Consider the following 23165-nt stretch of genomic DNA (forward strand, 5'->3'; position numbering starts at 1 on the left):
ACCTCCCTGATCTCCTGTGCTGCTGTGAGGAATGTTAAGGTCAAAGGTCGAGTGTAACAACCTCCTGCTAAGTTCATTAGTGATGCTTTATTGCTTGTGCTACAAGAGTTTGTCTTGTTTGTACAAGAGCTCGGCAGGGGGCGTCCAAGTTTCTCAGGGCATGCCCTCATGTTGACCTCAGACCTTTCCTTTCACCTCCTAACAGCCTCAGAGTTACATAACAGAGGGTTTATGAAGACATATGTAGTCCTGACTGCCAGCTGAGTCCTGGACCAGCGACCAGGTCTGAAACAGGTCTTAAGTGGTGGAGTTTTAACACTTCTTAACCTTTACGGTTAAGAATAAGTGCAATGCATCAACACTCCTTAGTGCTAAACAACTGGTCTCAGCTGCAAAATGACTTAAAAGGGCTTCAGATTAATAGATCATATCCCAACGATGGCTGCAGACAGCTGTGTTACAGCTCAGAGACAGAGGCTTCACACACAGTATGAAGGTTCGTCTGATTCTGAATTGTGAAGTGCTGCACTCAAGTTAAGTTTTGAGGCACTTGTACTGTTGTCCATTCAATGTTACTTAATGCTTTAATCCATTTTTCTGACATGATAAACTTCTGAAACGTGATGCGTTTTTCACCAAGTCATTTCAGTCTAAATTTTAAGGGGCTTTATGTCACAATTTGTAGCAATTTACATGTATTAATCACTTTTTATTGGCCATATGTGAGCGGTTTGTAGCGTGACATGAAAAATGAGACCTTCCCTGTCTCTCTCAGTTGTCTATACAAGCCTGCAGATGATTTGTTAAAGTCGTTCAAAGCAGCTGGACTGTGGATTTCTTTGTGAAGGACTTGGGTCGGGTTTTCCGCAATAGTTCGAATGACGTGACTTAATGCAGGTTCTCGACTGCCTCATCTCAGTGCCTCTCTCCACTCCTGTAGCTAACGTTTAGACTAATGAGCAGCTTCCACCTTTCCAAAGAAGTTCTACGGAGCCCCTTTAAAGGTGCTTTTTGTCGCATTTGGGATGGTGGCCGACCCGCTGTACAATCCCAAAGCATCAATATTTGACGAGTATGGAATGATACTCAAAAATCAGCTTTTCTCACAAACAGGACCTTTAAGATGTTTTTGTTATCTCGTAGTAAATATCTGCCAGCATAGTTGGAATGTTTCTGTTTTCAACAGAAATTAACTTGTTTCAAGAATTGATGATTCTAGCGCAGCAACAATTGCTCATTATCTCTTACCTTTTTTGTTTTTTGGTTGGTTGGTAGATTGTTTAGTTTGTCAGCAGCATTGCACAAAAACTACAGAGTAGATATCCACAAAACTTGGATGAAGGATGGGTCTCGGCCCAGAATAGACCCCATTAAGTTTTGGTGCAGATTCAGACAAAGGAAAGGTTCCAGGATTTTTTTTTCTCTCCTTCTTTAACACTGAGGGATAGGGCATTTCTGGACATTTTTGTTAATTTCTCAGGGAATAATCCATGGATCTTGATGAAAAAAAATTATTTATCCCTACTACAAATTTTTGAAGTAACTGTTTTAATTTTAGGTCGATCCCTCAGTTCTTTGTTTCGGCAGTTCTTGGCTTCCACAGAGAATGGCCGCGCTTGCGATTACTCTTTTTTGCGCATCATCTTGAGATCACAAGTTCATTATTTTGTTATCTCAAGATATCAACAACACAATTAACTTGTGACCTTGAGATAACAACATTGTTAAAAGTATAATTCCAAGCATGGCCATTCTCAACGTCCGTAAACATAATATTCACACCAGCCGAACATTTACACAGAAGTTACTTAAAGCCAAAGATGTGTCCGAGCATCCATTTTGATTTATATCCAGTTATTTCTCTTTGATTAAACATCTAAAAGCTGCTGATGTGCTGTTGTAATGTTTCAGAGCTCAATAAATGTCAACAAGAAAATGAAAATAAAAAGCATCCAGACAAAATGTTTCTCTTGATTTTATTTAAAGACATGAAGTTGTCTCATCTCAATGTAAAAAGCAGCAATGTTCTTTCACATTATGCTTTATTCGCATTTGGATTTCTGATTGAGATTCAGGTAAATTTATATTTTCTATTTCTTTATGAACTGAACTCAGTTTAAAGGAAACCACTGACACCCGGTAACACAACTACTGATGTGGAACAGAGGCCCATGCAGCTCCTACACGTGGATCACCACACAGATGTTGAGCACAGATGTTCACAAACACATAAATAAATAGGTTTCAAATGTCCAGGTTGGGTTGAAGTGTGAAACATTTGCTGTGGTATTTACAGAGTCCTGTGCTGTGTAAAATGCAGAAAGCACCATTTTGCTCTAATAGAGAGGGTCTCATTTGGTAAAACATCAAACTGCCCCTTTCCCTGGAAAGGAATGGGAAGTCCCGTCATGTGGAGGCCATGATGGGGGCGAGTCGGATGCAGTTTCACCGGAGCAGCGCGGCGTCCTACTCGGCTTTCTTAACCTTCCTCTTGCGAGAGCCTTCGCTCAGCTCCTCCTTGCTTTTCAGAGGTGAAGATGGGACAGCGGCGGGAGCGTGATGGTGGTCTTCCTCAGATCCACCCAGAGGGGAGCCGAACAGCAGGTGGCAAACCCAGGACTCGATGAGAGCGAAGGGGGAGCCGTGAGAGTGTCGGGCAGTCATCACCACCTGAAGGAAAGAGGAGTCAGTCAGAGGAGATCAGACTGAGTTTGTGAAACTAACGGGGCATTTCATGAAGCTCAGTACCATGAGAGCCTATGTTACAAACTGGGCACATGGACTGATGGAAAACAGAGAGGCATTATGGGAACTGTAGGATTCCAATCCAATTCCCATCTACAGAATAAATGTTGGCATTGTTTGTTTCAGCAAACCACGGACATGAGGAATCTCTACGTAACCAGAGCTTAACCACAGCGATGTCAAAAGACAGTTTAATCTTGTGACAACGCTCTGGTTAGGTTTAGGCACAAAAACTACAAGGTTAGGGTCAAGAAAAGATCATTTTTGGGTAACATGTCCAGTTTTGTCGGGAGAAATACTGCGGCAAAACGTCCTGACGTCTCCCTAAAAATACAAGATTTGTCGGTTAAAACAGGAAGCAATCGGTGGTCTTGAACAGAGCGCTGTTGCTTGGTAGCTGTCTCATAGAAGTCACCTGAACTTTGTCACTTCAAAACGATGTTATGATATGAAACACAAGCACACAACATAGGTCTGCACACACACACAATACCAACATTTTATTCTATATCTTGGCATCTGCTGCATTGATTTTGACTGTTCTGTTTTTAAATTATCTCTTGCAAGTCCTCCACCTGTATGGAGGTGAAATAATAAATTGCCGCCCTTTAAGGACGTCTTTCTGAGTTATCATGTGAACAAACCAGTCATGTGTTTCTCACCATAGGCCTCACAAACATCTTGAAAAACTAAATCTCTGCCTTTATAAAGCAAATTTTATTCATGTTTGCTGTTGGTATTTTTCATTGATGTAGCTGGCTCACTATAAAGAAAGAGTGCAAATAAATCCTGCAGACTTTGTATCGTGTGAAGGTGCCTCCTTATCGCTTCTTTCTGCTGGCAAACATAGAAATGCCCAAAAGCAGTTGTGTGGTTGGATGTACCAACAGGGTAAAGAACCCAGAGCGGACTTTTTATAAGCTGCTGAACCAAAAAACTGAGCCTCTGAGGAGACAAAAGTGGATCCAGTCTCTCTGTCGCTATGCAAAAAAATTATATTGACATTCCTAATCCCCCATTCAAAGCTCTGATTGGTCGACTGTTCCTCTAAACTGGCAGAGACAGCTGGAGATTAGCAAAGCAAAACCTTTTTGAATCACTTAACAAATCAGAGATGTGGGCAGATTATAGTCCAGTGCGAGATACAAACAAAACAAGGCTCCATAGAGTCAATAATGGTCATATTCACCAAATAATATGACTTATATATTTTACTGAGAAAAAGAGCGTTTTTCTCTCCTAAACTTAGCAACTAACTACTCTTTACATGTGACAAATAAGTAATGTTTTGTCTCTGGATGAATTCCATCTTGTACATGAAGGCTTAAAATAGATGAGAGAAACAACACTGTCAACGACACTTCACACAGCAGCACTGATCTCACCTTGCTGGTGGCCATGAAGATGGTGAAGATAAGGATGAGGGTGCTCTTGGACACTGGCAGCCAGTGAGCCTCCTGCATGGTGAAGAGGATGGCTCCGTACAGACTGGCTTTGGTTGGGCTGCACAGACAAAAGACAAAACTGTGAGTCTGACTCTGCTTATCAGAAGATACAACCTTTTATTTTGGGGGATAAAAAAATAAAATTTTCATCCGACAGTGACATTGTGCAAGTCTGGTGCATTTTTTGATATGACCACCAGGGGGCGGCAAAGTCACACTATTTCAGATCCTTCACTATGTGACTTCAACAAACCTGCTGTTTTATCAGAAAGCTTGTATGTGTTTTCTGTCAAATCTTAGTCACAGCAGCTTCCTTAAAGTCCTAGTTTCATCTCTGGGGTTTGGTGGGAAACAACTACATACTTGAGGTGGCACTTGTATTTTCCCATCCACAGCAGGAAACACAGACTTACAATGACATGCTGAGGATCTCGTTGGTTTCGGGCCTCCACACGCCGCGCAGCAGCTGCTCAAAATTGGAAATGAGAGCCACTCCAGACCCTACGAAGATAAAAATAGACAATGGAAAAAATGAGGACAAAAAAAGTCTGTGTCTCGTGTGACTGCTCTTATTTGGCTTCAGCTTTTCTCTCATTTTCATCGTGGGTGCCTGCAGGGTTTCACTACTGAGGCAGAGGCAGTAGGGGGCAGGACCAGGGCAACCCTTTATATATGTTTCTCTGGACATTTCTACACAAAATATGTATGTTTAAATGTGCAACAATGGCTGGATTTTAAGACTACAGATCAAGCATGACTCTATAGTTTCTTTCTCTCCACTTTCTACTGAGCTGACTCTAACTTTACACCTCACATTTTTGTATTGTTTTGTTTTATTGTCATGCTGTTCAGTAATATTTCAATGTGGCAGCTGTGTCGTTTACTGAAGGTGTTTCTGCGGCAACGTTACACACATCCTTTGCTCAAGTAGAAGTACAGATACTTGTCGACTTGTGTCAACACATTTACAGCAGTGAAAGGAGGCAAATCACAGTGAAATCGCAGGACACTGACCTTTGACGTATCCAACGATGACCATGATGAAGAAGCCGTGGTGGTAGGCGTGGTGGGCGTGGTGAACGCCGGCGGCGATCTTACGAGTGCGGACGACCTCCTTCAGGGCGACCAACACCAGCTTGACGGGCAGGAAAGCCACACATTTATAGAAGAGGTTCAGTGGGCAGTAAAAGATGAGGTACCTGAGTTTGGATTCGACAGAGAAAAACATGGTGGAGAGTTAGATGGGACAGTCTCAGTCTCTCAATCTAAACAACAAAACACACAAGTAGTGTGGCATCATGGGAGTTGTTGTCTTCATTGTTAAGGAAAATCTATTGCATGATTAAGCTAGAAGTGTCCACAGCCGAGGTAATGTTTTAAAGTTTTATTCATGTTTTTTTCAGTCGCATTCGCCAACCTTACTTCCTAAATCTCTGACTTTGTCCTGGAAGTTTTAGCAACAGGCGACCAATTGAGGTGCAATATGTGAGAGCTGTAGTTGAAAACATCCAAAAGTTAACTAAATGAATCAAAAGAATTTGAAGAAATAACTTAAAATTGATATAAATCTATTCATTATTTATGTCATGTAGTGTATGTATCATTGCAAAGATATTTACTGAAGATAGCATGCTAGACCCAGCCCTGTCACACTGCTAGCTGCATGGCTAATTGAGCTAACTAACTAATGGCAGCTACAGTAAGCAGCAGTTAGCGGTTACTCTATGCTATTAGAAATGCTCCACAGTCCTTGCTGTAGACATTTGTCCTATATATTTTTGGTATAAAAGTTTGAGCTAGAGACACTGAGGTCTGTAGAGGTCTGTAGATTGTTTCTTTAAAGATATGTGTCTGATATTTAAAACCTTAAAGACAAAACTGTCTTCAGATACAGCTGCTGATATGTGGGGGGAAAGTCTTTTGAGAATTTGCTGAACTGATCATTTAAGAGTCGTTTCTTTCCCCTTTAAAAGCCGGAAAATACATGAATTTTTTTGGAGGGACCTCCAAACGGTGGCAGGCAAAAGATAATTTGATCACATACAGTCGTCAAAGTTTGATTTTAAAAAAAAAGCATTAATCAAAAAGTTTGATTTGATGTTCCATCCATTTGACCTCAAGACAGAATCTGAAGGGGAAACATCCTTCTGAGGATTTTCTCACCAGACAGCTGAGGCCAGCAGGATGTGGCTGTTGTGTTGGAAGTAGTCGATGGGGCTGCTTCCAAGCATGATGTCTGCCAGGATGTAACTACCAAAGCAGTAGAGCATGGCACAGAGCCAGGAGGCCACGGGACTCCTGCGAGAAACCTCCACTGAGCCTGCAACACAGAGGAGGAGCCGTCAGGGACAACATGAAAATCTGAAAATCTTAGTTTCAATGCTCATGTTTTCACAGCCTTAACAAGCTGCAGTGTGTCACTGATTATCATAAACAGTTACTCATTGAGTACAAAACAACACTCCTTTGTCATGTTTTACCATCCGCCTGACACACTGCAGCTTCTGTGCAAGAATATTTTTTTCTGGGTGACTCTTCCAATACAAATCATCATTAAGCACAGACGGTATCAAACAATTATATAATTCAGCAATGTCTCTGCAGTCATGGTCTTGTCTGGTCTTGAAATGAAACCCAGAGTCCTCTTTTACCAAGACAAGACCAAGTAAAACTGAGACGAGACCTTCAAAAAGTGGTCCTGAGACCACGACCAATCTCGAGTACGACAACATTACAGAACAGTTAATGAAAATGATTAATTAAAGGTAAATAATTCCAACAAAGAAAAAGAAATGTGCAGAAAGGTTAAAAGTTTCAAAGATGCCGTGATACGATTTTAAAATTTCTGGTTTTGGCGACTCCTACAGGTCAGAAAAGACTCTGGCGGGTATCAATGCATCCCACAAATTAATGTGAAATTAAAAAGTTTAATGTTGATACATTCCAAAACTGTTTTTCCAAAATACCTCTGATCCTCTGAACTTCTACACAGAAACTTCTGAAGTTATCATTGGTCTTTATTAAGAGTCATAAAGTCACAAATGTTCATTTTTCAAAACTTTCTCTGAGTTCCTGCAGAGAAAAGAAATGAGCTTCAGAAGTCATTATCAGTGGATCCCTTGTGTGTCTTCGTGCTGTATCTTTGTCCACGCCCAGTCGACTATTCAGCTCACACCCTGATAATCCGCCTTTTTATCAAGACCTAATATTGACTCAGGACTTCAACAGGCATTTATAAGCTGACAGTTTTCCATCTGAAGGAAGTATTCACACAGAACAGACAGCTCTTTATAACTTATTCAACTGTTTTTCTGCTTTATATGATGATTTAATATTCTTTTTCTGAATGTGACATGTAAAGAAAACATTTAGTATTTCTATGTATACCAGTCAAAGGCGTATATACAGGGTGTTTACTGTCTGATAAAGTCAGGCCTTGTATCTATAACCATTATGTGTTTGGCAGGTTGGTTTCAGTCTCAATGAATCTATTAAGCCTCGTACGTATAGTCCATGTTTGTCCTGCTGACAAGAGGACAGGAAACTTTATAAAAATGACTGCATCACTCTAAGCCGGTCTGTTTGTTGTCCCACAAGCTTTCTTGTTCTCATTTCCCTGTTTTATCCTGCGTGTCCCCTTTTCACCTCTCTGTGCTGGAACATCAGCCGTCCTGGGACGTCTCTCAATGCCCCATAAAACTTGACAAAGTGACTTTCACAAAAAAAAACAAGCAAAATCGAGGTACCTCAAAATGACCAAGTAAAGTTGACTAATAGTTTTAGGTTGTTACAACTTATTAGCTCACACAACTCGGTTTCCTAATCTTTTAAAACGTACAGCGTGTCCCTCTCCCCTCATTCCAGATGTTTTGGATCTGGATCTTTGTCCTTCATAGACTCAGCATCTTCTTTCGTCTTTCTCTCCCTTCATGTGCTTGTTTCCTTTCTCCTATCTGTGTGAATGGTGTAGTCGAGTTCCTCCATCACATTTCTTTTGAAGGGTCCAATTAAAGTACAGCAGAGAGTGCCTTCTGTTTGTATACCCACAAACTGTTGAACACTGGACATTAGAACAGAAAGCTCTCTTGATTTTTTTTTTTTTTTTTTTAAAAGGAAATAAATCTGTATCTTCTTAATCCAGCTTTTAATTTGGAATGATGTTAAATAATGTTAAAATGATTGCTTTTACATTATTTTCACTCCTGATGTTAATTTGATTTCATGTTATTGACTTTCATTTATTGATCTTTTACATCGTTTTGTTTAGTTATTGTACAAAGTGCATTATTTCACTCTGAAATGTAGTGAGATAAAGATACAAATGCACTTAGAATAAAAATGAAACATGTATTTGAAGCACAGGCACCTCAAAAATGTACTTTCGAGCAGTACTTGATTAAACGAACTCAGTAAACGGAGATGTGAACAGAGCGCGGCACAAATCTCCAACAACAGGTGGGTGAGGGTGTCGTGGTGCGACAGGCGCTCAGTTTGAGAGCAATCTGATCCTGAGAAATGCCGCCCTATAAATACATCCTGCTCAACTGCTTCTCCTGCCCGCCAACTGACAGGCCTGACTTAACCTCTGACCCCAACACTTGTCCACCCCCCCACCTGCTCATGTTGACCCCCGAAACTCATTCATGTACTGAACCGTTCCAACATGTACTGTGAGCCGGGACACTCCTCTCAGACACATGGTGCGACATTTGACTGTAAAATATTGTGAGAGATGAAGATAAAGGTGAACAGTTACAGTCATGATGTCAGCTGTTACAGTGAGCCTGAGCTCTGATGAAGCAATGGACGCACATAAGTGATAATTGTTTACATTAAATACAAGTAACTGTTTATATATTGGCTAACTTTACGCATGTGATCAATCAAAGTCTTGAGTAGCTCTGATATTTTCCTGGATTTACTGCATGGAGTATCACTGTCGAGGGAAATGTGGAAGATGATAAAATAAAAACTTAAAACTTCTTTTTTTTTTTACTTTAATCACTTTAATCGCCAATACATGCACAGTTGAACCCCGGTACAGTTAAACTACCTCAGTTTGCACATACTGTAGCATGACAGTAGTTCTAGTTTTCTTATTATATGTCTGCATTTGTGGTTTCTGTATGTCGTATAAGCTACTGGATGTCTACATTTCCCTCGGGATCAATAAAGTATCTGTCTGTCTAAAAAGATTCATGTTCCAACATCCCCATGTCTGGCAACAAAACACATGTTGATCTTTGAAGCTCTGAAGCTCTTATCTTCGTGCCAGAGTGAACTTTTTCTCTAGGCTGAGGGGAATACGATATTTTCAAAGCTACACACTCCCAGGAACATTAAGGTCGTGTTGGGCTGTTAGCTCTACAGCTTATTTCATGTTTAGTGTAAATACCTGTGCAGCAGAGGGGCTTCAGAGACCCACTGACACTGTCTATTTCAGGATCTTCTATTTATTGCCTAAGTCGCTGGTATGCACAGGCCTTCTCTCGGGTTTCATCCTGCTCGAGGTCTGTTGCTCAAAGGAGCTCAATCTTGGGAAATATCAGACTTTTTTATCCAAAGCTGAGTGGGTTTAATCTACCCTGAATGAGGTCAGGCTGCTGCAGGAACAGACATTCCCCCACAGCAAGCAAGCAGAGCTGCAAGTGCTCCTGCTGCTGCTTATGTAACAGGTCATGCTTTATAAGGATAGGGTGCTATACAGATATCAGCAACAGAAAAGTCCCTATAGGGATATTACAGCAATGTGTGGTTAAAACACAGAAAAACAGCTTTAGAGTTGGCTACATGCACCTTTAATTTATTGTCTTTCTCATCTCAGAAATTGCTTCTGAGTTTTTAAGGGTTTAATGTTGAATTCAACGTGTTAGAAATATGTTATTCTAGACATATTTGTCTTTGTGTCGATGTGAATAAATGCATGTTCAGACACAGGTTATTGTGAGTGTGGTAGTGCCTAAATAACAAGCAGAACTGCATTATAGATGATCATATTTATCAGATTGTAAACAATGCTTTTAATGTGAAAAACAAAGCTGACAGAAAGTGTAAGACACACTCACCTGGCTCATACTTGAGGTAGAGGATGGACACGATGTAATAAGCGAGATCAAACACAGGAAACATTCCCAGTTTGGAGAAAGTTTGGGGGAAATCGCCCAAATTAAGAACTGAGAGCACCTCCATGTTGCCTTTCTGTTGACGACTGAATCCCTGTTGTTGTTCTGTGTTTTCGTCTTTAGTCCAACTGCTGCAGTCTGGATCAGAAAAAGCCCCCCCAACCCGGTCCACCGACTCTCCACCAAGCCCCCCGGTCTCGACAGTGAGAGCCTGTGACACTCAAGCCTTCCTATTAATACCGCTCATCTCCAGCAGCCTCTCAGCATCATCTTCATCATCATCATCCTCAGCAGCAGCAGCAGCATCTGCGCTCCGTGCCAGCTGCTCCGCTTTTCAGACGACAGGTTTTACATGTCAGCTGCTGCTTCCAATGTGAAAACAAAAGGCTGGTTGTCCTCCTGCATTCGTCGTTATTTAAGAGAGAGGATCCTAGAAAACACAGCAGCGGATCCCGAGACAAGTGTCCAGGATTAATACGGACAACGATTCATTCACCCTCTCATAAACAACAGCCCGCAGCCCGGATGGGATCCTGCACCAAGGCTGACTCACAGCCAAATGATCCGCTCTAATCCTCACGCAGCTCGGCCACATTTGGTGATATCACCGGCTGTTTACATTGTCCCACATGATGCACACATGTTGTGGTTAAAGGCGCAGTAATACTAAACTTACATAAACGCACAGCAATACGATTTTATTCATTTTTAATGTGATTTAATGTATTTATTTTGCTATTTCTTTCTTTCTTTCTTTCTTTTATTGGAGAATAATAATAAGAGCAATGGCCTCATGCGCCACCAGGGGGCCCTACAGCCACAAAATTGAAAATGAAGAAATGGGAAGGGGGGCGTCCTCGTTTGACATGGTGAACATGTCTTTGTCTTCTAGCTACATATACATTCACAACCCATACACCCATATTTTGAGATTTTACCCTCAGATAGATGCTATAGGTAAGAGTATATACAGCAAGATGCGTCTACCAATTCAATTAAAAGCAAGAAAATCCCCCAAACTAGTGATATGAGGTGTCCACTTGACATAAATAAATAAAGTTGTTTATTTATTTCTTTTTCTTTCTTTCTTTTTTTTTGTCAATTCTGCCAACAGCACTCAGCTCTCTGGGACCATACATCTTATGTATTACATATGTGCTTTGAAATTGTACAGACTTTTCAAGTATTATATTTTTTACTTATTTCTAATTATATTTACAAAAGTACATTGCAAAATTACATATTTAAAAATGTAACAGAAGGTGAAAAAAATGTGAGTGAATTATTTCACAAGAGCTCAAAATAATATAGAGAAAAATGGAAATTAAAATAAAGCATTTTTCACACAATACCCTAAAAGCTCCAAGTAGCCAAAATGTTTATAAGATGATGCAATGATGTCATACTGATACAAAAAAAATAGATTGTGTCAATTTGAGGGTTATTAGCAGACGATGTAACCGAATTGACGAGCAGCTAAAAACCATCAACAAATAAATACATTTTTAATTTGTATATATTGTATGGACATAAAATAAAAAATAAAAATATATAATAATAATAATAATAATAATAATAATAATAATAAGAAAATGTAAAAATAAATAAACCTGCCGCTGCTGTCACGTTTCTTGTCTACAGGTGGCGCACGTTGCTCAGGTATGGCATGAAATGCAGCTCTGTAATGCCCTAATTTTGGTCTTACAGGCAACATTTCTTGGTTGATGTACAGCTCCCATCTCATTCACCCCACCCGCGCATCTAACCGTATGACCGTGATCATTTACCATCTATTGCTGCTATAACGTAAATCAAATGTATTGATCTGATCAGTGGAGAAAGCCGGAGGCACAGAGCTTGACAGGAACAACCTGGTAGTCTAACTTCAGGGAATAAAACCCACTATAGGCCGTCAGGGCACTGGAACGCTATTGGTCACAATCCTGATTGCGTGACGAACACGGAAGTGAGGCGTCTCTGTGATGTGATGTGAACAAAATGATCGGAGATCTGTTGATATTCGGGTAATTTGCTCGTTTCTGTCATATTTCACTTACCTACACAGATTTTTTCAGTCGAAATAATCTCCCGGTGCGTGTTTTGGTGTACTGTGTTGTTAGTTAGATAGCCGTGTATCAAGCTAAATAACAAGCTAGCTCTACGCTAATGCCAGCTCACCAGCTAGCGTTAGCTCAGCAGGTACATAACACTGTGACCTGTCAACAAACAGTTTGTGTCTCTGTTCTCTCTAGGACCTTACTGGTGAATGCAGGGGCCGTGCTGAATTTCAAGCTGTGAGTATTAATGTCACTGTCACAGTTATGAACCACCACTGATTATTTAAACCTGATATCAGAGCTTCAAAACGAAATAAACAATTACCTGTATGTGATTAGCAGCAAAAGGAAGGAGTCCCACGGGTTTGGAGATGAGTCCAGTGCACCAACCACAGGTGTGTCTTCGAAAAATAAAGAGTTGGTAGCCAAAAATCAACCAAAAGATGTGTGACACAGATGTTTGTAGTTATCAAAGAAGTACCACATACATGACGAGTCTGTCTTTCAGGTGACAACATCAGAGAGTTTCTGCTCAGCCTGCGGTACTTTCGGATCTTCATCGCTCTGTGGAACATCTTCATAATGTTTTGTATGGTCGTGTAAGTAAAAGTCTTGATGCTGGTAATAGTAATGTAGCTGTTGACATGTAATGGTTGGATGTGATGGTGAGCAGGCTGTAACATCTATAGAAAACACTTGAATACTTGATGCTGATGGAAGTTAGTCAGTTCTGAGCAAATCCCATGGAAAGACCACAACCAACGATGAATTCATTCCACTTGAGTATTGTTCATGTTGCTGAAGACTAAAATATCTTATACCTTTGTGCCGTAGAGTTCCATCTTTGTACATGAATAATTAAAAACACACTGATGAGTCACACTGTTGCACTGGCTGATATTACATTGAAAACTATTTTATGTTGTGCCATTGTCTCGTACACGGCCTCACTGTCGTCAGTACTCACTAGATGTTTATAAATCCGTGTCTGAAGTATAGTCCCACAGTCACTTTTCTCCCCTCAACCTGCCTCTTGTGCTGCTTCAGTTTTTGATTTCCCAAAATACTCTTAGAAGTCCTAGAAATGAGCTGTGAACATGCTTCTTTTCTAACTGGCTGAATGTCTTCGATCTCACAGATTGTTTGGATCATGATCAATGTTTGTGGGGCGACTGGACCTCCACCACCAGGACGTCAATTGCCCAAGATGGATGCTACAAACTTCTCCCCTAAATAAGACTTTGCTGTTTTTTTTGTCTTTTTAACTGTAATTATGCTCCATTTTCTTTAAGAACCCCAATCTCCTTCTGGCTGTACAGGAATTTATGAATCGCTGTATTTATTTTGTCTTACTGAAGTTGTTACATTTTACCCTTTTTTGCTAAGCTGAAACTGTACCAACACCACTGTCTTTGCTGGGTATTTGTTGTCTTGTTCCCTTTAAAATGATGGACAGCCCTCGCTAACAGGGGAGAAATGTTTTTCTGTGACATGTCACCTGTGTGTCATCATTTAAGGGTCCTGTTTGGCCCTAAAACCTCACATATCATCTTGCTCAAACATCCTTTTATTCATTATTTTCTTACACAGCAATCAGGATTCAGCTAAATTCAACAAACAAATCAAAATGATGGCTGTCACTTAATGAACTCTACATCTCTGTTAAAAGAATATTTTAATGCAACCTCTCAAAAGAATGCCATTTTCCTTTACTCTGGGCCACATGTGCTGTATGTAAATGTATATGCACTAAAATGTAAATGTGTCCATAATCTTAACAATAAAAATACAGTTTTCTTATCCACTGTCTGTTAACTGACTGGCCTGACTTGTAAATAACTTTTGCCCTTTCAGTATTGCAGCTGTTCCCTTTTACTGTTCTTTTTATCAGGCCTTTTATGTCATTCTGTACATTTTTTTATAACCTTGAAATCATAATTAGTTGTAATCGCTATTAAAATTCCTTTTACATTTTTGATTAACACTTTTTCCGCAGTACCTCTTATTTAATTGACTTTTAAGACGAAGTCACACTTGTGTCATTTTGGTTTTCATTTGATAACTTAATTCAAAGAGGCAGCGAGTAGTTATTGTCTCTATATTGCAACATTGGTCCTGGGTCTCAATGAAATGTATGGATGGAAATATATTCCGTGGAGTGGGATGTGATGTGATGTTGTAGGAAGTTTTCAGTGAGAAACCATTGATCTAGAGATTGTAGGAGATTATTACTGTTTCCCTTCACGCTTAAAAGGCTAAATTCACCCAAAAATGACTCAATATCTATGTTGTGGCATTTTTCTAAACAACTGAAGTAGATTGGGAATTGTTTTATAAAGTAAAAAATCCAAAATGGTTCTATACAGCTCGTCTGGTGTAATCCAAGTCTAAGGGAGCCCATAAGATCCCAAATTGATTTGAAAAGACTTTATTTAAGCCCTCGACACATTGTCCAGCCACAGTGAAGATTTTGGCTTAAAAAAAAGTAAATAATATATTTTCAATTCAATTTGGGATCTTGGGGGTTCCTCATACTGGAGCCATGTTATGTTTTTTTTCTGGTTTGTTTTACATTTTAAAACAAGTCCCTATCTACTTCAGTTGTTTAGGAGAACACTGCAATTCTGTCTTGCAGTGAAGCTCCAGATATGTTTTGTGGACTTTCCATCCACGTGGGGGCGAGTAGATAATAATAATTAAATTTTGAGGTGAACTTATCCTTTAAGAGTCAATTCTATCTCAGCTTTGTATTGTTGTGAAGGATCCAGACACTGTTCAGTCTATATTTTTCTCGCTATACTACAAACAAGATTTTGAGAGCTTTTCATGTATTATACAGTGTTTAATTTGCCTCAAAATATAACATTTTTGTTTAATTTGGCCTATTACTATTTGCAAATTGCAAATGAGAAATCTTGCCACGATACAAATGAGACTTATAAGGGGAGAGGTATGATTATCTTTATTGTTATGTAAATAGAAACCAAATATAATATCTTTGAGGGAAAGGAAACAGTTTTGCTTGTAATCATGGGGCTTCTTCAGACTGGAGCCATTTTAAGGTTTTTTTTTTCTGGTTGTTTGTTTTACATTTTAAAACAAGTCCCCATCTACTTCAGTCGTTCAGAAGAATGCTGCTCCAGAAATGTTTTGTCGACTACAAAACTTTACCTAGCTTTCCGTCTGCATGGGGGTGAGTAGATAATGACTGAATTTTCTTTATGGGGTGAACTTATCCTTTAAGGGTCAATTCTATCTCAGATTTGAAGGATCCAGACGCTGTATAGACTTTAATTCCAACAGTGCCATCAAGTGATCATGTAAGAAAGGTGCAATACATGTGAAATTGACTCACAGACATACACAGAAATATATTTAGAAACATGGGGGGCAGGGTAATCCGAGGTAAAGATGTGATATATACATATATAGACAGAGAGAGAGAGGTCACAGACAGGATTTTGACATTTAATTTATTGAGGGTGAAATAGCAATGCAGTGTTCAATTTCCTTCAAAATATGATTTTTTTTTTTGTATTATTTGGCCTATTACTATTTGCAAATTGCAAATGAGAAATTCTGCCATGGCAGGAATGATACTTATAATGGGAGAGGTCCAGTGTGATGCTCTTTATTGTTATAGAAATAGAAACCAAATACAATATCTACTGACGGAATAAGACTATATTCAAATTATACACATAAATACACATTTCAGGTGTTAATCTGTTGAGAACGAGACGTGACAGTCCTCTGCTGCAGACACAGACCGCACTATTGTCCATCTTTCACAGAACAATAATATCGCGGACGTGAACAATCGGTTACGTAAAAATGTCCCATCATGCTTTGCGCGAACGCTTCACAAAAAGCCCGATGAGAAGAGCGAGGAGGAGGAGGCTACCAGCCGAGAGGGGTAGCCGATTCCCGGAGAGGATTTTCTGTTCCCGTCGTCCCGAATGATCAAATCGTGACGGCGCCGAATGAAAGCAAAGATAAAAGCATCATAAAACATGATGCTCGCTCCCAGAGAAGATCTTCCGTCGGGCCTGTGAGTGTCGGCAGGTTTCCGACCGCCGCCTCTTCGGGGGATTCTGCTGTCTGAGTCCGTCCTGACCCGCGACACCGCCAGGCGATGACAGCGGCCACAGCCACTCCGCAGGTGATGAGAGACCGGCTGCTACAGGCCATCGACGGCCAGAGCAATGTGAGTATATCCGCTGGTTTCCACAGGACGAAGTGGGCGCAGAAAGGCAGACAACAAGGCCAAGAAGACTCCGGCTCGCCACAGAGGGTTGACAAAGTGGGGGCAGTCGGTGTATGGAGAGTTATTATTTGCTTGCTAATTAGCTGGCTAACATCACTAGTTAGCCAAAGTTACTACAGGCAGGCATATTCCAGAGCCGGGCTAACTGACTGCTGCTGGCTAATGCTCATGTACCACAGTTAGCTTATCTGTGTACACTGGACTTCACGGTGCCTGAACACAGAAGTGACAGAGACTTTGGTTAACTGAGGTTTAAGTGAACTCAAAGCTTCACATAGATTAAATCTTTACACTTACCTCGAACAGCTGATGAGATTACTGTGGTGTGTTACAGCACTTTTCAAAGACTGAAGGGATGCATGATGCAGCCAAAGATAATAATTTAATACTAGATTACTTGCAGGACTTCGTCCATTTCATCAGTACCAATGGTATGTCAGTCATTGAAAAGTAGAAACATCATGGCAACCTCATGAGCTTGATAAAATGAAGTAAAGTATATAGGGCTGCAACGATTATATTCATTATAATCTGCTGGTTGTTTTCATGATTAGTAATCTATAAAATGTTAAAATGTTGTGAAAAATGCTGATCACAATTTCCCAGGGCCCAAAGTGACATCTACTATTGCTTCTTTTGTCCCCAAACACCCAAAGACCCTCCTTGTACTACTATAGATAACAATGAAGAGCAGCAAATACTTACGTTTAAGAAGCAGGCACCAGCAAATGTTTGACATTTTACCATGAAAAATCACTGAATCGAGTATTAAAACGTTCAAGTTGGCAACTAATTTTCTTTCTCTCCATTAATCTGCCAATCGTTGCAGCTCTATAAGTAGGTCCTTTGTGGTATACATTACTGCTATGTTCAAAGGAGTAACATAATGAGCTCATGTGTTGGCTTCGTGGTATCTTCTTTAAAGCTTTGATCATACAAACTACACACAAATCTAGTTACATCATGGCATGTTACAGAAATAAAATAAAAATAAATCTGTATTGCCATGAAGCAGTCTTTATTGTTGACTTCCAGATGTTGCTTGCTACCACAATGTAAACCGTATGGTAAAATCATTAATGGTGGATAAATTTCGTAGTATATAACATCATTTTGCCTGACCTAAAGTGGTGTGGAGCAGGTCCAGATTAAAGAGAACGGACCGCTATTGTCAGCACTCATCTACTATCTTACTTGCAGATCTGACTTGGTCTTCTTGTGGGATAAAATGACACATTTGCATGCAATCTCTGTTTGTCATATTGAGCCTGAAACCAGTATGAGTACATTGTGTCTTGACATGCAGGTGCACATTTGAAAGTCTATTCAAATGATGCCTTGACTCGCTCTCTCTCTGTGGAGCTCATGCATGTTGGGTCTATAAGGTTCTGAGTAGGGTTGTGCGATGTCTACAAAACTGGAATATGATTTTGGCCACAGTTAAACATCGCGATGGACAGTGACATGTTTCTGTATATGAGGTAGTGTGGCCCTACCAGCTCATCACTGTAGTCCCCTGTTGCTCTGATGGCAACCTCCAACTGTCTCCCATCACCAGCATATAGAGCAGCCAGATAAACTCTCACATCCCAGCAGGAGAGTCCAGCATGCGTCCCAGTGATTTTAAAAGTGTCCTCGTCTCCACTTAGTCATGGTCTGCCTCTGAAGCTTGAAGCAAAGTTTGCATGCTAGCTATACTGAGGAAGTTAAGCCAAGAAAATGCAAATAACAACAGTACGATTTTAAAGGAAGTACATTAACAGCAGCCCACAGAAAAGAAACACCAATGCCATCAACGTAACTGAGCATCTATAGTTTCGCCTAACTGAGCAGATTTAATAAGAAAATGATAAACAGGACATGGAGACGTAACTTTAATACATTGACCAGCAGCAACAGCTTCTTGTTTACCCTCCCTCATGTCACAACCCTTACCTTATGGCAACTCTGAAGGGACCCACTATTTTTTGCACTCTCTGGCAAGGGGCCTATGTTACGACGTTACAGGGCTCAGTGGTTGATGACTTTCAGACATCTGCGATGGAACATTGCATCATCTTTCAGCCCAACCCTAGTTCAGAATCACAAACATCTGTATACATACAATTGCACGCAGATGCTGTTGTTGCAATGCTGACAATATATGATATCTGAGGATTGTGATTTTATAAACCTGTGTGTCTCTTCAGCAGATATGCAACATGGTGGCAGTTATGGAGGTGATCTCCTATTTGGAGAAATATCCCATCACCAAAGAGGCCCTGGAGGTAGGTTACATTCACACCTACTGTGTGTGCATCAAAATAAAATGCTGTTGAAGCCAGTCAAATCATAGCTGCTGTTTAACACTGATATTATCTTCTTAAAGGAAACCCGTCTCGGCAAGCTCATCAATGACGTGAGGAAGAAAACCAAGAATGAGGACCTTGCCAGACGGGCAAAGAAGCTCCTGCGCAACTGGCAGAAGCTAATTGAGCCAGGGAAGGGTGAGGTGTCGTCCAAAGGACACACCGGTGCATCGTGGTCTTCCAACGGTGGTGCACATCCCTGCATCTCCACTCCAACTGCCACCACTCCATCAGGTAAAACAGGTCCGGAGTTGAAGAACAGAAATGACTTCAACAACTACTCTTCCCCAAGGGTGGAAAAACTGAGCAACAGGAAACGTAAGGGTGACCAGAAGGAAGGGCAGCTATTACCAGCCAAGATATCCAAAACAACTCTCAATGATAAAATACAAAACTCCAAACAGCTGCCAACCAATGGAATTGGCGGTAGCTCTGAAATTTTTACAGACGCTTGTGCACATCAGCCTTTAGACAAGGACATTTCTGAGCCTTTGGACAGTGACAGGCTAAATAAAATCCCTGTCAATGCTGTAAAACCTCATCCAAGTGCCCCAGGATACAGCAAGCCTCCTAGCACTTCTTCTTTGCTAAAAGCATCAGTTCTGCAGCAGCAAGCCAGACAAGAGCAAGCTGCCTCTGGAGGGCAGTATCGACCCAGAAGCCCACGCGGTTCCTTGCACAGTCCTCAAACTCCAAAACAGGAAGCTGGTGTTAAACAAACGGCATCACAAGCACAGAGTCCTTCTAGCCTCACTGTGAGGCCTGGGTCTGTGGACACCTCTGGGCTGGGGTCTTCGGCTCAGCCTTTCAGTGTTTCTGTTCAGGGTTTGCACACCGACGGTTCATGGTCTGCAGATTTGGACTCTAAAAGCAGGCTTCCCAATACATCTCTTCATAACTCTTCTGTAATTGGGTGCAGTAATGGGGTCAGTTCAGAAGATGGTGGTGCTGTGAGCAATACAGGGAAAAGGAGAGGACAGAAATACAAAACAAAGGACTATGTGGTGAAGTTAGATGGACAGGCTGTAGAAGACGGCACTAAACCAGTCAGGTTAAAAGACAGGAGACTGACATTTGACCCTGTAACAGGACAGATCAAATCCTCCTTTCATAAGGAGTCTTCCCTGGAGGGGGAGGTCAGACTGGACCTTAAGCCTGAATCTCAGTGGTCAGAACAGCCGAAGCAAAATCCACCAGTTGCTCCCAGTCCTTTCCAGCAGACAGACTGGAAAGAGTTGTCAAGGAGCGAAATCATCCAGTCGTACCTTAGCCAGCAAAGCAACGTGCTGACATCGTCAGGCGCCCACACTCCTGGTGCACACTTTTTCATGACAGAGTTCTTGAAAAAAGAGGAACCCCAAAGTAAAGATGCCAAGAAAACACACACATTGGCACCAGAACTCCCAGCCAGGGTTTTACCTGGGATTAGCAGAGACGTCATCAGTGAAGACCTGGACAGATTACACAGACAACACTGGTCCGGGGTTAACGGTTGCTACGACACAAAAGGTAATTGGTTTGACTGGACGGAGTGCATCTCCTTAGACCCACACGGAGATGAGAGCAGGTTGAACATCCTGCCGTACGTCTGTCTGGATTAAAACTGAGTTCGGGTTTTTGAATAGGAAATTGTAAGCTGCCTTCATCGTACAGCATGTGTGAAGGCACTTCTAAGTGTAAGCTGCTGTTTTTGCACCGTACGTTGGTGAAAGTGGAGTCAATATGCTGCCTGCTTGGGTGTGTGTAAAGCACAGAGGATGTAATCAGTGTTTTTATGGGTTTTTGAACATTGTGCGAGGACAGCACGAAGGAAAAAGGCTATGCATTATCTGTCCTTTTTAGTTGTTGGTGTTCAGTAACTGTACAGATTATGTTTCTAATACCTGCCATTGTTTGTATGGGAGAGGGCGTCACGTTAAACTGCACAGCTACATTTGATTTGACTTTGTTCTCCACATGCCTCGTTCAATGTGACTTCACTGAATTTGTTTGTACCCACTCACATTGAGACCACAACACAGTATTGTTTAATTTAAAGTTAAGTTTAATTATATTTAAAAAAGGAACCTGTGACTCACTTAACTTTATCAGCTTTCAATGGAGATTAGTAGGATACATAATTGGAGCAGACATCCAACAGATCCATCTCCCAGTGGGGTTTTTGTCAATATTTGCTCATGCATCTTGAACAAGCCTGTGTAGATGACATGCTATCCTTTTTCCCATTGGTATTAACAACTATCAACTGTTCGTGCTGTGAAAATAATTTAATCATTGCACCTTTTCAGAATCGCTGTTCCATCATCGCACAACTGTCTCGAGCAGCGACTTTAAGTAGAAAGAAAAACTGACAAATCAGTTTTAAAACATTTGAATATTTTCTTGGTTGTGAGGTTTGATCGCTGTTAAATAAAGTGACATGAAACTGCCAGATGTGACTGTGCAGGTTGAGGGGGGAGAGAGAACGGCTGCAACAATGCACGCTGATAAAGAAACGTGGCTGTCATGTATGATATTTAATTACATTTTCGTGTTTATTTTAAGATTTTTATACATGTACAGACTACACTAAATCATGTTTTGTTAGATTTCTTTATTCAGAATTGGTTCAGTGATGCAGCGGCTTTCTAATTTTTTCCTGTTGATGCATCAATCGACCTTACACAGGAAAACTCTCAAATGCCACATTCTGATAATGTGAACTTATTTTATTTTATACTTGCCTTTTCCCTTTACTGTGTATTTAGGTTGTATAATATGAATTGGAATGGCAGAGCAGATTATGCTACTAGCTTGCATCTTTGTACTGTCAGGAAGAACTGAGATACAAATTGACATGCTGGATTAAGTACTTAATATCATTCCTTTAGATATTGTTTGCCTTATGGAAACCTGTGTTTTCCCTAAAGACAGAGCCTTAGTGAATGTACAGAAATTAGCCTTTTGTGTTCAGTCGAATGCAGAAGAGAACATATTTGCTACTTAGTCCTTTAAGTGGACATGTTGATATGTGTTAATAAAAAACTGAACAAATTGTGATTGTCCTTTCTTCTCGTGTTTATTACTGACTCATTCTCGCATTAATCTAACAGACAAATGAATCCCCACAGGGCAGGTATCTGCACTGGCCCTGCACGAACAACACTAAGCTGAATTCTGAGTAATTTATCACAGCTGCTCTGTTGTTGTTAGTGCTGCTGGCTCAGGCATGTGTGAGCTGACCAGTCAGAGACTGGTCAGCTCACACATGCCAGACTGGGTAATCGGGATGAAGGGCCTTAAAGAGACAGGAGCTAAAACAGAGTGTTTCAGACTGAGGGGGAATACAGTGATGCAGCACAGGACGTCATGAGAGAACAGATGTGGTGTTTTTTAAGTACTGAAGGATGTAAACCTATTCTATTAGTAACCCAAAAAATATCATTAGTAGTGCCTTATATTACTGCGTTACCACTAAAATAATAGATTACTGTAACTTTTGTAACGTGTTACCCCCAACAGTGTTCACAATGTGTTTTTAATTTGTTTAATTTTGACGTGGATATATTAGGGGATTCTCTTCAGAGAATCGGACACATCACAAAGAACACACCTTTTTATGCAATTCATGCCGTTTCAAGAACTTTTACGTTTTAAAATGCAAAATCTCCCATTTTTCAGGGGTGGAAGTAACTGATTACATCTCAAATTACTGTAATTAACTATTTTTTTAAATAACTTGTACTTTTATGAGCATTTTTTCAAGTCTAAATTTACTCATACTTAAGTATGCATTACACCATGTAATCTGCTCAGTTACTTTTAAAATCCTGATTGAGTCCTGAGTACAATTTGAATTATAACCTAAATCATCAACTGAATTGTTGTAGCCAATAAGGCTGTTTGATCACAGGCCAATGAAAACCCAAACGTACTGTCAAAGCATGGCAGCATGGTGGCTGATTGATTTCTTATCCATTTAGATTGAAGAGCGTCTGATTGATTGATTGATTGATTGATTGATTGATTGAATGTCTGCTTTTGATATTGCATTACACATCAGCTGTTAAAAAGTAACTAATACTCTGAGTAGTGTTTGAGATGAATACTTTAACTTAAGTATTATTTTAATACATGTAGTTTTACTTGTAACTGAGTAATATTTCAGTAATGTAACTATAGTCTTCCCACCACTGTGCATT

At 40.4% G+C, this 23165-nt stretch overlaps 3 protein-coding genes across 5 annotated transcripts; 2 read left to right on the forward strand and 1 right to left on the reverse strand.

Moving 5' to 3' along the window:
- Positions 1 to 1962: 1962 nt before the first annotated feature.
- tmem38a (transmembrane protein 38A) lies at positions 1963 to 10527 on the reverse strand. Its single transcript, XM_073477121.1, has 6 exons — positions 10256 to 10527; positions 6354 to 6510; positions 5205 to 5389; positions 4604 to 4691; positions 4131 to 4248; positions 1963 to 2670 (listed from the first exon to the last, which is right to left on the reverse strand). The coding sequence occupies exons 1-6, from the start codon at positions 10377 to 10379 to the stop codon at positions 2467 to 2469; spliced, it is 876 nt and encodes a 291-aa protein (XP_073333222.1). The 5' UTR covers positions 10380 to 10527; the 3' UTR covers positions 1963 to 2466.
- A 1740-nt stretch (positions 10528 to 12267) lies between these two features.
- Positions 12268 to 14169, forward strand: smim7 (small integral membrane protein 7). Of its 2 annotated transcripts, none has more exons than XM_073476417.1 (5): positions 12268 to 12336; positions 12565 to 12606; positions 12709 to 12764; positions 12878 to 12968; positions 13508 to 14169. In XM_073476417.1, exons 1-5 carry the CDS (start codon positions 12311 to 12313, stop codon positions 13521 to 13523), a joined length of 231 nt encoding a protein of 76 aa, XP_073332518.1. In that variant the 5' UTR covers positions 12268 to 12310; the 3' UTR covers positions 13524 to 14169. The 2 variants fall into 2 exon arrangements, with proteins under 2 accessions (XP_073332518.1, XP_073332519.1); XM_073476418.1 differs by having other exon boundaries at positions 12712 to 12764; positions 13508 to 13621.
- Positions 14170 to 16288: 2119 nt separating this feature from the next.
- On the forward strand, positions 16289 to 22018 carry LOC141004289 (mediator of RNA polymerase II transcription subunit 26-like). 2 transcript variants are annotated; one of them, XM_073475719.1, is made up of 3 exons: positions 16289 to 16576; positions 18826 to 18903; positions 19005 to 22018. In XM_073475719.1, the coding sequence occupies exons 1-3, from the start codon at positions 16505 to 16507 to the stop codon at positions 20583 to 20585; spliced, it is 1731 nt and encodes a 576-aa protein (XP_073331820.1). In that variant the 5' UTR covers positions 16289 to 16504; the 3' UTR covers positions 20586 to 22018. The 2 variants fall into 2 exon arrangements, with proteins under 2 accessions (XP_073331820.1, XP_073331821.1); XM_073475720.1 differs by having other exon boundaries at positions 18829 to 18903.
- The last annotated feature ends 1147 nt before the right edge of the window (positions 22019 to 23165 follow it).

The sequence above is a fragment of the Pagrus major genome, chromosome 11 (assembly GCF_040436345.1).
Source record: "Pagrus major chromosome 11, Pma_NU_1.0".
In the NCBI taxonomy this organism is placed as follows: domain Eukaryota; kingdom Metazoa; phylum Chordata; class Actinopteri; order Spariformes; family Sparidae; genus Pagrus; species Pagrus major.